Below are 13,530 nucleotides of genomic sequence, written 5' to 3'. Positions count from 1 at the left end.
GGTGGCTGGGGGCTCTCCAGAGTTCAGGAGCCCCCAAACAGGAGGGGTAGGCCCTGTGGTCTGCCTGGCCTTGGGCTGGGTCCCCTGGAGACTCAAAACACCCTGCACTTCACTTCACGCTGTGACCTCAACCCTTCCTATGCAAGGCCAGTGGCTGCCACAGTCAGGGAAACCCAGAGCCCAGGCAGCAGGGGTGGGGGTGGGGGGTTCAAGGACAAAGGGACGGGTGCTCTGGGCCACAGAAGGGCTGTCTGTAAATGGGGCAGAGCAATAGCACCTCCATTGCAGGGCTGGTTCCTTGGGTGTGAGAGCGTGGCCTGTGGCCCCAGGCCTGTGGGCCTGGAGTGGGGCTGTTCACCGGGGCAGGGTGAGGGAAAGAAGCTCAGAGGGGAGAGGCCCAGCAGCTCCCCCTTCCCCTGCCCCACCACCCCTGACACAGCCTTGTGCTCTGCAACCTGCTGCCTCTCTGAGAGAGTAGGGACCCGTCCCTCCCTTCACCCCGGGTGGGGCCTGGGGGCCTCCAGTCCTGCAGCTGGAAGGCCAGGGGCTGCTCAGAGACCAGCTGCCCACCCTACACTCCCTGAAGGGGTGGACTGACAGGGAATGACTGGGGCGGGCCGGGCCCAGCAAGGGTGACCCACGTGGGCCGGGGCTGCTCGGGGTGGCAGCGGGGGGCAAGCAGTCACAGAGACCTGCCCGGCCTGTGACTTGGGAGAGGGTGGACCACACAAAATCCCCTGCATTCCCTGTGGGAAGTGATAGGCAGTGTGGGAGGAGCAGTGCTGGCCGAGCTCTGTGGTCACTCAGCTGGTTCCTCTGTCCCTCTAGCTCTGCCCCTAGTGGGGGACAGGACTCCACAGAGCAGAGTGGGGGTGCCAACTGTGCCATCCTGTGTTCCCAAGAATGTGTTCCAGATTCCCCCCGCCCCCAGGTTTTCTGACTGGCAACCACCCCATCATCCTACTTCTGAGTGGTCGGCCCGGCCTGGAGGTACCTCAGAGGCTGGGGGGCTGCTGCTCTGGCCAGACCCCCCCCCCAGTCAAGCATCCTAGACTGAGGCAGCAGGAGGGGAGGGCCTGCCCATCTCTGTGGCCCAAGGGGGCTTGCTTGGGCTGCTGGCAGGTGTGTGGCTGGTTCAGACAAGTGATTCCCCAGGCCGGTGTGTCAGGGCTCCCGCTAGCCAAACATCCTGCAGGCTTCAAGGGGACCCTCCTGCCCTATGGCCTGGGGGATGGTCCGGGCCCTGGAAGGTCTAGGCAGCAGAGGCAGAACAGGACCTAGATAGGTGGCCTGGGCTCTCCCACTGCTCCCACCTCCTGGACAGTGAAGCCACCGGTCTCAGGTCAGGATGCTCCCCGGGCCAGATGAAAACCAGCTGTGTCCTTACCAGCTTCCTGCCCTGAACTTGGCAAGTTGAAAGGTGGACACAGTCTCTCTCCTGGGAACCACATCCCTCACTGTGATGCAGGCTGATGACCCTGTGACCCCTGGTTGCAGCCTGGCTCTCTGGTTGGCCAAAGGGCTCCAGTAAGACTCCAAGGCAGGGAAATGACCCTGGGTCCATGGCCCCTGGGGGTGGCATAGTGGACAAGCGGCTCTCTCTGCCTAGCTCTCCCACCCTTGCCCCCACAGACCTTTACCTGTTATTGCCAGGGAGGTCATCCGCTGACCCCCACCCCTGCCTCTGTGTCTCCACTCAGGGCTCAGGCCCTGTGGCCTCAAACAGAGAAGGGGTGCAGAGGAGGAGGGTTAGGGGGAAGGGAGGATGGGGAGGAGGAGGGAAAGGAACACAGTGGGAAGGAAGAGAAGGGGAGGAAGGAGACAGAGGGGAGAAAAGAGGTGGTGAGGGAGAGGAGAGGGGGGAAGTGGGGTGGGGAAGGAGATGGAGGGGAGGATGGACCACTGGGGCCCAGAAGCTCCTCCGGCAGACAACCCCCTGCACCATGGGCCACCCCCGAGGAGGAGATGAGGGCTTCATGGGTCAGAGCTGTCTCACACAGACACGGGAGTGACAGAGCTGGGGCTGGTGGTGGCTGAGGTCCTGTCTGGGGCCTGGAAGGCACAGGAACCTGCTGGCATCTCAGGAAGGCGAGGCCCCAGCCACCAGAGGGGCCCTAAGCAAGGCTCGATGGGCAGAGCTGTTCCTGGGGAAGCAGAGAGGCTGGGCCTTCCCCAGAGGGACTCTGGCCCAGGGGTGCCATCCTCTGCCCTTCTAGGAGATGCATGGGGTTGAAGCTGAGAGCTGGCTCTGCTCTGGGCCACACTCTCAGCACCGACTTCCTCCGCCTCTCGGGGTGTTTGGTGGGCCCCAGGGGGTGATAGGAGGCTTCAGGGTACCCAGATGCCCCGGCTAGTCATACTTGGTGTTGGCAGCTTGGAGAGTGTCCTGGGGCTGCTGCACAAATGACCAGGAATTGGCCACTTGAAACTGTAGGAAACCGTTCACTCATGGCTCTGGGGGCTAGAAGGCCAAACCCAAGGTGTGGGCAGGGCCACCTATCTCTGAAGGCCCCAGGAGGATCTGTGTGGCCCCTTCCAGCCCTCTGGGCTCCGGGCTGCCCTGCATGGCTCCAGCCCTGCCTCCTGTGTGCAAGCTCCCTCTCCTCAGACGGCACCAGTCAGGCTGTATCAAGCCCACCGAGACCAGGACTGCCTCATCTTACCTGGATTCCATCTGCAAACACCTGCCTTCCAAATGGGCTCACGTTCATAGGCTCCCAGCAGACATGGTGTTTGCTACCGTATCCTTTAACTCCCAGTACCCCCAAAGCTTGGTCTCTGCTTGACTTGCCCTCCCCGCAAGAGGGGTGCCTGACATGTCCCCCTACCCCACCCCTGGCTCGCCCTTAGGCTGGGCTGGCACCCCCTGAGGTTCTGGGGACACTCAGGGGCAGGTGTAGGCTCATCCTCCTGGGAAGGCAGACAGCACCCCAGCCTGCAGCTCCCACTTGTGGCGCGGAAAAATCCAGCAGCACCCACCAGGCGGAGAAGCTGCCGAAGGGTGGTGAAGGCCTCTCTGCTCAGGGGACACTGGAGCAGAGCCCAAGTTCACTCACAAGCGAACTGGTGAGGGCAGAAGCCTGAGTGGTGGAGCTCAGCACCGAGGAAGGGCCAGTGTGGCCGGGCAGCAGGGCATGGGGGACCCCGTGGTAGTGGCAAATTTCTAAAGGACCGTCGTAGTGGGGGGGTGTCCAGGAGAGAGGCAGTAGCTGGGATGGAGGCTTGGAGACAGGGCTCTGGGGTAGGGGGTTGGACGCTGTGCTAGCCTGTGGCCTGAGCCCGCCAAGTGCAGTGGGCCTCGGCCATGGATGCCTGGCCCCTGTGGGGAGGAGGTGCCTTGAGGAGGCTGCAGAAGCCCTTGGCCCCGAGTGGTGAGTGGGCCCCATACACCCACTCTCCTGCCCGATGGGTCCTACCATGTTTCCCAGGCAACTGTTCCAATCTGGCCTGTCTGCCTGGCGCTCTGCACACCCACGAACGCCGCTGCCTGTCTACAAGCAGGCCTGCCTGCCTGGCACACACCGGCTGGCAGGTGCGGCCTAACATAGCCTCCAGCCTGGCTCCGTCAGAAGGCCAGGCTCTGGTGGGGAGGCAGCCCTGCATTCAAGGCCATCCTCACCTGGGGAGTGGGCACTGCCAAGGCACCCTGAGTGGGTGCCATGCTGTCCTGCCACACGGGAAGCGAGGTAGCAGCCCTTGCTGTGAGCACATGCGCTGCCTGCTACCAGCGTCACCCAGAAGTTGGAAGAACACTCTGATTTCTAGGGCTTTCTGGGTCATTCCTGCCAGCTTCCATCCCTGCTCTGCCCATCCATGCCATCTTGACCTCATCTGCACAATAGCCTGACAGCAGGACCAGTCCCCCCCAAATCCAAGGACGGTGCAGAGATGCTAAGCAGGGCTTGGAGCGCTTGGGCTGGTTCCAGGCAGGGATCTGGCTAGCAGCAGGTAGCCCCTGGCTCAAGCCCTGCCTGGTAAGGAGCCCCGTTGGGCTTCTGGGGGCAGCAGCACTGGGCAGACGCAAGTCTTGCTCTCCCAGTGGGAGGGAGGAACCCGTGGCCATCTTGGCTCTGAGAACAGCAGGAGCTGAGACATTTGCTCCTTGGTAGTGGAAGGGTTGGGGATGGAGAGGCCCCTGCCTGGCTGGCCACATGTGTCCAATGCTGGGACAGGCACCTTGGAGGGAGGGGCTCTGGTTCATCAGCCGCAGTGTCCTCATTGCCCTGTGGAGGAAGCCGGGGAGAGCAGGGAGCAGACTGCAGGCCAGGGCTCCCACACACCGGCCCCTTGAGCCCTTGCCACCTCTCCCTAGGGGCGCCTCTTAGAAATCACTGAAATAGTCTTTGTAAACATGAATTTTGGCTCATAGAAAATCCCTTTCTGCAGTGCCAGCATCAGTCCTAATCAGAGATTATTTTCCAGGGCAGCCCCAGTCACTGTCACCAGCAACAGGTGGCTTAAAAACGAGATGAGAGTCTTTTAATCAAGTTCAACTGTTCAACCTCCAGTCCTACCACCGCCACTGCGTCTTGCTAGTGACGCCCAGGCAGCTGCGCCAAGGTGGGTCTGTTGGGTGCTCTGAGCTTCCACTCGGCCTCGGGAAGGTGCTTGCGCCAGCAGGGGCAGGGGTGGCGGGGACGGGGGCAGGGCTTCCTGAGGGGCACCAGCACCTGCCTGGCTGGTCACCCCTGCTCTGTTCTCCGAGGAAGTGTTGCAGGCTGTAGGTGCCAGCAGCAATGGGGGACTTAATCCCCAGCAGCCGCATGAAACCAGAGAGGAGAAGCCCCCAGGAGGACCACGTGTGCATGTTGCTCTGGCTCTGCGCCCCCAGGAGGGCCGGGCTCCGAGGGTCTCTGTTCTGCCCGGCGGTGCTGGCCTGGCCCCCAGCCAGAGGTCCCGGACTTCTCCCTCGGCAGCCAAGGGCAAACTAGGCCCCCTGGGCTGGCTCCGGCCAAGGAGAGTGGGTGTTGCCCACCTCGTGTGGCTTGGGCCAGCCAGGCCGTGACAGTTTCCCTGAGCCAGCCTTACTCGGGGCACCTGCCCTCAGGCCAGGGCCGTAGCCAGGGTCTGTCTGAGACCCGTCCCTGCCAATGCCCTGCTCTGCCCTTCTTGGTCAGGGGACTGGGCCATGTGAGCTCTGTAGAGACTGTAGAGAAAGGGACTGGAAGGGGCAGGAGTGGTTGGGATGTCGAAGACCCTGGTGTACGGTTCCCAAGGCCCTGTCTAGGGGCAGCAGCTGCTCATACAGAAGTCCCAGCATGGCCAGAGAACTGAGTGTATACTGACTCTCTAAGACCTGGCTGTGCCCCCTGTGCCTGGGGAAGCTTGGCTGTATCCCCCTGTGCCTCGGAGAGGCCTGGCTGTGCCCCCCTGTACCTTGGAGAGGCCTGGCATCATTCCTTCTGAGGCTCCCCATGGCCAGTTGGTGGAAGTGTGGTGGTACTCCCAGCAAGGGCTTTGGATCTGCAGAAGCTGCAGCCAGGACCCACGGGACTGTGCATGGGAACCCCCAGCACCAGGTGTGTGGTAGTCCCGGGGCTGCTGGACACCTTCATGGAGCCATGCCTGGGAGCCCTCATGTCTGGCCTTCCCTCACCTGGGAGCAGGTCCAGCTGCAGCCTCCTTCAGGGACCCCCGGGACCACCGAGCTTGGTGACTCTGCTTGTTTGTGCATGTGGGGTCTGTTTCCTATTGGTTGGCAGGTTCTGAGGGCAAAGACCCTGCCTTGTTTCCTTGGAGGTCTCCAGGATCTAGAACAATCCCTGACAAAGCTGCTGGGGTTGGGGAGAGCGAAGGAGTCCCAGCACCCCCCGTGACTTCTGCTTGTCTGTTGAAGGGATTTCCTGCCACCCAGCCCCCTGCATACTTCAGCCCCCGTGAGGGTGGGGGTCACCCAGGGGCTCCTGAGGCCCTCAGGGCTTGGGGCTCTACGGGAGCAGGAGCCACGGAGAGTGCCTGGGCATCTGCTGCCACCAAGTGGTGGATTGAGTGGTCGCTGGGCAGGAGCTCTGGGCCCTGAGTCTTGGGGAGAGCCCCATGAGGGAGGATCCCCCCACGCCTGCCCCTGGCCCAGCACCCCTGGTCTTGGCTGGCTACTTGCACTTTGTTGCCTCTTCTTTTTTTCTTAACTCCGAAAACCAAGTTCCTCCCTTTAGGAGGAAAACACAACCGCCCCGAGGAAGACAGGCTGTATCCTCTTCCGCAGAGCTGGAAACAGGCTCAGAGCTGTGCCCCCGCAGGAGGTGGGGAGCAGGGCAGGTCTGGCCACTGGGCAGGTGGCAACTGGGGAAGGGGTCCCTGGCCTGACCACGGGTCCAGTCCCCCCTCCCAAGCCTCTGCAGGCCACAAGCCTGCGGGTGGGGAACCGCGTGAAATGGGCCCCCCATCCCGGCCTCCATGTCTTCCTCAGTGGGCAGTCAGCTCCCCTGAGCTCCTCTGGCAGAAGGGACCGTGACCTGTCTCTCCCGGTGTCGAGGTCGGAACACCTTCCTCTCCGACAGTGTCCCGGGGTTTTGGGGGGCTGCCTCAGGACCGCAGAGCAGGCTGTGGGGTCGGGATGGGGGCCAGGGGTGGGGGACCAGGTCCACAGCGCGCTTCAGGCAGGAGGAGGTCGACGAGGGTGTCTGGGTCCCCGGCAGATGGCGAGGGGCGGGGCCTGGTCGGGGGCGGGGTCCCTCGAGGGGCGGGGCCTGGTCGGGGGCGGGGTCCCTCGAGGGGCGGGGCCTGGTCGGGGCGGGGTCCCTCGAGGGGCGGGGCCTGGTCGGGGGCGGGGTCCCTCGAGGGGCGGGGCCTGCTCGGGGCGGGGTCCCTCGAGGGGCGGGACCTGCTCGGGGGCGGGGTCCCTCGAGGGGCGGGGCCTGCTCGGGGCGGGGTCTCTGTCGGAGCTGGGTCCGTGCGGGGGATGGGGTCAGGGCCGGAGGCGGGGCCTGGTCGGGGCGGGGTCCCTCGAGGGGCGGGGCCTGGTCAGGGGCGGGGTCCCTCGAGGGGCGGGGCCTGGTCGGGGGCGGGGTCCCTCGAGGGGCGGGGCCTGGTCGGGGGCGGGGTCCCTCGAGGGGCGGGGCCTGGTCGGGGGGCGGGGTCCCTCGAGGGGCGGGGCCTGCTCGGGGCGGGGTCTCTGTCGGAGCTGGGTCCGTGCGGGGGATGGGGTCAGGGCCGGAGGCGGGGCCTGGTCGGGGGCGGGGTCTCCGGCGGGCCGCTCACTTCCGGCGGACGCTGGGCTGGGGGCGGATGGAGGCGGCGCGGAGGCCGCGGCCGAGTTTGCGCCGGCGGAGGCCGTCCCCTGGGGGCGGGTGAGGTCGGGGGCCGGGGGCTAGGGTGGGGTGGGGGGTGGCGGGTGGGGGGAGGAAGGGGGCCCGCGTCCCCCGGCCGCTCCGGCGCGGTGGCCGCGCGCCCACGTGCTTCCCGGAGCCGCCGCGCCGGGCCGCCCCCTCGGAGCCGCGCCTTCCCCGCCCTCCCCGCCCTCCCCCGCCGGGCGTCTCCTCCTGAGTTCTCTCCGCGCCCTCAGCGGCCGCGGGGGGCCCGTCCCGGGGGTCGGCGAGTGCGCGCGGCCGTGGGCGGACCTGCTGCGCGCGGGGATAGCTGATCTGAGCCCCGACGGAGAGCTGCCGCCGCTGCCCGCCTTCCCCGGCCCGGTGCGTGCGGGGCCCCCGGGGAATGCCGGGGTGCGAGCGGGATGGGGGTCCTGGACGGGGGGGGGGGGCGCCAGGGCGCGGCCCGACGGACGACGCGGTTTGGCAGGATCCCGGCCGCCGTCCCAAGCGCACCGCGTCCCCCGAGGAGTTCACCGTGGGAGCCCGGACCTTTTCCTGGACGCCCTTCCCGCCGGCCCCGAGAGGAGGCGGGGGCTTGGGCCCTCCCCACCGAGTGCCCCTTCGGGCCCGGTCCCCGCAGCGATGCGCCTCGCCTGAGCCCCGAGGGACGCCCGGTGCCCCGGAGCAGCTGTGGGAGGCCTCGCCCAGCCTGCGGAGCTGCCCCATGTGCCAGGTCGACTTCGCCCCCAGGTGAGTGCGCCGGGCTGGGGCCTCTGTCCCCCTCTCTGACTCAGCCCTGCTTGGCACGCACAGCCGTGTTTAGAGGGCCAGGAAGTGCCCGAGCTCGGTTTGGCCACCTCAGGTCAGTGCATGTTGAGTTGCTGAAGTCCAGGTAGCTAGAGGCCGCTGGTCGGGGTTGGGGACGCTGGGGGTCCCCTGCTCACTCATCCCTTGGAGCCCTGCGCACAGGCCGCAGTCTCCCTGGGACAGACTGTGCAGCAGGAAAGCAGGGCACCTCTCCCCACACCTGACAGCCCACCCTAACACAGGGAACCTGGTGGGGACCGCCATACCCTGGCTGAGGCCACCTCTGGGGCCAGGCCAGGCTGTGGGTCACCAAGCAGTCCCACCAGTACCTACATAGGAGTAGGTTTTAAAAATGAAGGTTGTTGGGACGCCTGGGTGGCTCAGCGGTTGGGTGCCTGTGTTTGGCTCAGGTCCTGAACTCAGGATCTGGGATCGAGTCCCGCATCGGGCTCCCTGTGAGGGGCCTGCTTCTTCCTCTGCCTGTGTTTCTGCATCTCTCTCTCTCTCTGTGTATGTGCTCTCGTGAATAAATAAATCTTAAAAAAAAAAAAAATGAAGGTTGTTTGTGCTGAGAGATGCTGTTTTGCTTTAAAAGCTCAATGTATGTTTTTATTTTTTTTTTAAAGATTATTTATGTTAGAGAGGAAGAGAGAAGGAGCATGCATGAGTGAGGGGGGTGTGGTGGAGGGGCAGAGGGAGAGAGACACAAGGAGTCTCCCTGTTGAGGATGCAGGGCTCAATCTCAGGATCCCAAGATCACGATCTGAGCCAAAAGTTGGATGCTTAACCGATGGAGCTCCCCTGGCACCTCTCTTTATATCTTTTTTTGAATAAGGGGACTGGACTTTAGGTTTGCTAAGATGTTAAGCTCTGACTGCCCAGCTTGTGGGCCACGTGTCACACAGCTGAGGACACAGGTGCTACGGTTTTAGGGGTCAAGACTGTCAAAAGGAATTTGGTCAGATGAAGTGAAAGAACAGTAGGTTTCAGTAAGTGGACCAGCTCCAGATTTCGTGTGGCTGGCAGATGGTGTGCAAGTCACAGGCCACATCCCTGGTCCCCCAGAAGCAAACACCATCCTGGACAGTGAGGGCAATGGAACTGACAGCAAAACAAACACCATCAAGCCACTGGTTCAGGTAAACAGCCTGCACACCAAGATCTTTAGATGCTACTTTTTATTCAGAGATGTGATGTTTCTATTAGTGGTCAACTCTTTGGGCTCCTCTAGTCTGCATTTTTGTATCAGAACAAGCCTTTGAGAGCTGGTATTGGGGTGAGCCCAGTACCCTCATGCTTATCTCCTTAAGGTGCCTGCACAGCCCAGGGCTGGTGAGAGGAGAGTGGCTGGTTTGGGCAAGGTGGTGGATGTTCTGGACCCCGACGGACAGGGACTAGTGTCAGGGGCTGTGCTGCCGGTGAAGCCCCAGCAGGTGGAGCCACAAGCAGGGCCTGGAGGGGGTCGCCTGGTGGTCCACCGAAGATGCCCTGGCTCTCCTACAAGCACCAGGGAATTTGCAAAATGTTTCCAGAGCCAGCACCTCCAGCACTGCCTTTTGCCTGTACTCAAGTTTTAGGACACTTGTGAGTTGCAAATACTGACTGGCTTGCCAATTCTGCTAATGCAGCAAACACTTTTTAAAAATAGCGGTTGGTCTTGATTCATCCCTTGTCTGAGAAACCCAGGGGCAGAGGACATTGCTGGAAGCCCCAGAGAGAAATTCTTTTCTTGGTAGAAGCTGTTAAGATATTTAATGCTGTCTGGGTGCCCCACCTTTTCTCCTGTTCCAGAAGGGGCTTTCTGTTCTTGGAATGCTGGCATTTCTACACAGTCTAAAAAAAGACTTCTAATGACAGAGATGTTAGGGAGAAAAAAGTTCCAGCTTTGAGTTTTTTAAGCAGTTAAATTAAAGCTTGGCAGAGTGCCTCATTTTTTCCAAAGTGGGTGTCAGTACAGTGGGGTCCAGTCCTCCGCGCGCACGCTTCTCTGAAATGCTTCTCTGAAATGCTTGTAGCACATTCTTCCACTTGACTACAAAGGGGAGAGCTCTGGGGCAGAACACACCCCTCAGGTGGTAACAGTGAGTGCGGAGACCACAGGTCACTGAAAACAAAGGCCCACACTCTCCTGGGATGCTCAGGACCCTGGGGCAAGGAGACAGCTTGGGCTGCGGGGGGGGGGGGGGGGGGGGGGGGGGGGGTCCAGTTCAGCAGGTGCACAGTAAGCTGTCAAGTTGTCTTGTGACTCTCCCTAGAACAGTATCAGCTCTTAGGGATTCTTGGGGAAAGTTTTTGTTATGTATAATCTGTTCTACTTAAAAAAAATATTTTTAAGTAAACTCTACACTTAATGTGGGGCTTGAACTCACAGCCCCCGAGGTCAAGGGTCACGTGCTTTACTGACTGAGCCAGCGAGTTGCCCCACTTGGGAAATTTCTTAACCAGAGACTGAAGCCTCGAGCACTGCTCTTCTGATAGCAGGGGAGGTGGTGTTGGACCTCAGGGGCGACTTCTAACCCGAGTGATGCTTGTGGAGGGTGTGCTTTGGGGGCACAGTGCTGTGGGATGAGCTCATGATTCTTCTCAAAGCCATAGCCGGCTCAAGTGACTCAGAGAACAGTTTTATTCTTTAACGTGATAGATGATTGTATGGCGAATTTGACTGATGGGGTGTGAGACCCTGTGCCCCTAAGATCTGCGCACTGCTGTGCTCAGGTGTCCTGTATGATCTCTGATCCTGCAAGTCACAAGGGCACCTGGGGAGATGGGTTACCACGGGCCACTGGCCACAAAGATGTGGAACCCAGAAGTTGGGTTGTGTCCCACATATACAATGAGAACCTCAGTTGTTGGTGTTTTACCAGCTCCGAGGCCCCTCATGCTGCTGGACACTGAGCCCCCTTGGACGCAGGAGTCAGTAGAGTCTTGGACGGAGTGTCCTCTTCTGCAGCTGCACGCATCGTCCACAAACTGGGCCTCAATGAGACAGTGAGGTTGGCCTGTCTTGGGGCAGCTGCTGCAAAAGCTTGGCGTGCAGGATGAGGCTGGCGAAGACCAAGCTTTCTTAATGAGGAGGAGGTCTCAAGGGTCCCAAAGGGTGCCCCCCACCCGAGGGATACCTCCTGGAAACCCCAGACAAGGTGACCTGGTCCAGATCTTAGAATCTTCTGGCAGCCTTAGAGCATGCGGGGGCCCCAGGGACTTGAGAGCACACTGACCAGCCCCACAAAGTCTGAGAGGGCAGCTGATGGCCACCAGAATGGGCACAGGCTCCCAGAGCAACAGGGTGAGGTGGTGCTGTGGCCCTCAGCATCTTGCTGTGATGCTCCAGGGAAGGGCCTTTCCACTCTGGCCAGTGAACTTGGCCAGCTGACCAGGATGGCTCTAGGTATGGGTGGAGGAAAGGTCGCATCTTGGGGGGTCTCCCAAGTAGAGAGAAGCCATCTGGGCAGACTACTGCAGAAGCCATGGTGTAGAGGCGTGTCCAGAGGGCCAGGCGGAACTCCTGGCGATGGATGAAGTGTCCACGCTGCCAGCTGCTAGTAGAGACCCAGGGTGTACCAGCAGGATGTGGTGTGTTCCAGTCTGGGAGGTGTGGTGGGGTCCCGGCCACCATGACCTGTGCTGAGGCTTCGGGGGTCATCACATGTGCTGCTGAGCCGAGGGAGACACGGGGTGACTGGGCCTGCCTGGAGCATAAGAAGAACTGCAGGAGCTGTGGGCAGGTTGGCAGACAGGATAACCCCAGGCTGCAGGGGGCACAGAGAGTGCTACTGTTCGCAGCTGGTGGGCCCAGCCCCCCCCTAGGGTGTGTCTTGCCGCAGGCCTGCTGCTGTCTGGGGGCACAGCTGGAAGCTGACTGTCCCTGGCTCCAGTGCGTGGGGGGTGGTCCTGCCTGGCCCGCCTGCCCAGATGGGGTGAGATGAGGTCGGGAGTGGAAGGTGTCTGCTCCATGACACAAATCCAGGCCCCTCCCCACATGCCCACGGGATGCTGAGAGGCCATCCCGCAGGCTGTGGAGCCCCCAGCGCTGTAGGCTGGCAGGAAGTTTGCTGCCCTCCCTCCCTAGGGGTCTTAGTCCTCCACAGTGAGCAGACAGATCCGAGCGACACAGCCACCTTTACCTGCTTCTGTTTTCCCACCTCTTGTAGAGGACAGTGATCGTGCTCCTGGGGCCCAGCTGTGTGCTTTTTGTTTTGGGGGTGCCACGTGGGGCAGCTTTCATAAGAGGAAGTGATGTTCTGGGTGTTTGTTGATACAGAACCCCCTGCAGGAGCCCCTGGCACGGGCAGGCAGGGACCCTCTGATGCTGTCCTGAGTCTCTGCCAAGCCCCTTCATCTGTGGGTAGCCTTTCAGGCCCCAGGACAAGCAGTCCACCCAGATCCGTGAGGTCCTTAAGCTGAGTGGATTCCAGAATCCCCTGGAGGCTCATTGAGACACAGGAGGAGGCTGGTCGAGCCCAGGGTGTGTGTCTGACAGGTGTCCTGATGCTGCACATCCAGGTGCACTGAGCACGTGGCCCAGACAAATATCCCTAAGGCACGGGATTGGCAGAGGCCTTTTCCGGTTGGCATGGCCCTCCTGGACCTTTCCCTCATTTCTGACCAGCTATGGAGATGATCACTGGTTTCTCTGGCTGACTTGGGTGTTGTTAGTACAGGGAGTGGTGTGAAAGTGTGGTGGGTGTGGTGGCAGGTGGTGTGTGGTCGGCGTGTCCCCTTACATGAGTGACCATCCCCTCCCTCTTGCAGGCTGGCCCAGCTAGACATCGACAGCCACCTTGCCCAGTGCTTGGCAGAAAGTACGGAAGACGTGGTGTGGTGAGCAGACAGCCGGAGCAGAGGCTTGGCCCCACCTGCCAGAGCCACATCCTCTGCTTTGAAAGCTGCTTATTAAAATGTCTGTGTAGACTACTGGTGTCACATGTCTGTCTATGTCGGGACCAAAACACAGGATCCTTTTCCTTTTTGGCTTAGCTAAGCAGAGTGCTCTGCTGCAGTCAGAATCTGGCAGCCGCTTGGCAGACAGACCCAAGCCCGGGCAGGTGAGCTGAGACGATCTCGAGCAGGACTGGCCACATCTACGGACAAGTGGACAGGCGGGCAGAGTGCACTTTCCTGCCTCTGCAGACTCCGCTTGCTCCGCGTTTCAATTCTCCCGGTGAACCTGCTGGCCACATGGTTCAGGCCCCCCCCCCCGCCCCCCCCCCCTCCCCCGTAGACGCTGCCACTGCGAAGTGCCCTAGTACCTCACAGACGGGCGAGGGTCGCAGCGCAGCGTCTTCTCCAGCCGGGACTGACCGGGAGGGAATGGGCCAGGTGCCATCTGCAGTGGGCAGGCCCATCTGCCAGAACATTCTGCGTCAGCCGTGTGTTTGGGCTTCCAGGGCAAGTGGAAAGTGGGGCACAAGAGTGTCTATAGCTAGTTTTCCTTCCAGCGCTGACAGCCCTTGGATTCTGGAAGAGCTGGGCT

The 13,530-nt window shown here is 61.7% G+C and overlaps 1 protein-coding gene across 1 annotated transcript; it reads left to right on the top strand.

Annotated features, from left to right (window-relative positions):
• Nucleotides 1–7,227: 7,227 nt before the first annotated feature.
• On the top strand, nucleotides 7,228–12,971 carry FAAP20 (FA core complex associated protein 20). Its single transcript, XM_038538814.1, has 4 exons — nucleotides 7,228–7,285; nucleotides 7,408–7,631; nucleotides 7,738–8,000; nucleotides 12,810–12,971. Exons 1-4 carry the CDS (start codon nucleotides 7,228–7,230, stop codon nucleotides 12,880–12,882), a joined length of 618 nt encoding a protein of 205 aa, XP_038394742.1. The 3' UTR covers nucleotides 12,883–12,971.
• The last annotated feature ends 559 nt before the right edge of the window (nucleotides 12,972–13,530 follow it).

The sequence above is a fragment of the Canis lupus genome, chromosome 5 (assembly GCF_011100685.1).
Source record: "Canis lupus familiaris isolate Mischka breed German Shepherd chromosome 5, alternate assembly UU_Cfam_GSD_1.0, whole genome shotgun sequence".
Taxonomy (NCBI): Eukaryota; Metazoa; Chordata; class Mammalia; order Carnivora; family Canidae; genus Canis; species Canis lupus.
Note: the sequence above shows the minus strand (reverse complement) of the source record. Positions and strands in the feature narration are given on the sequence as shown.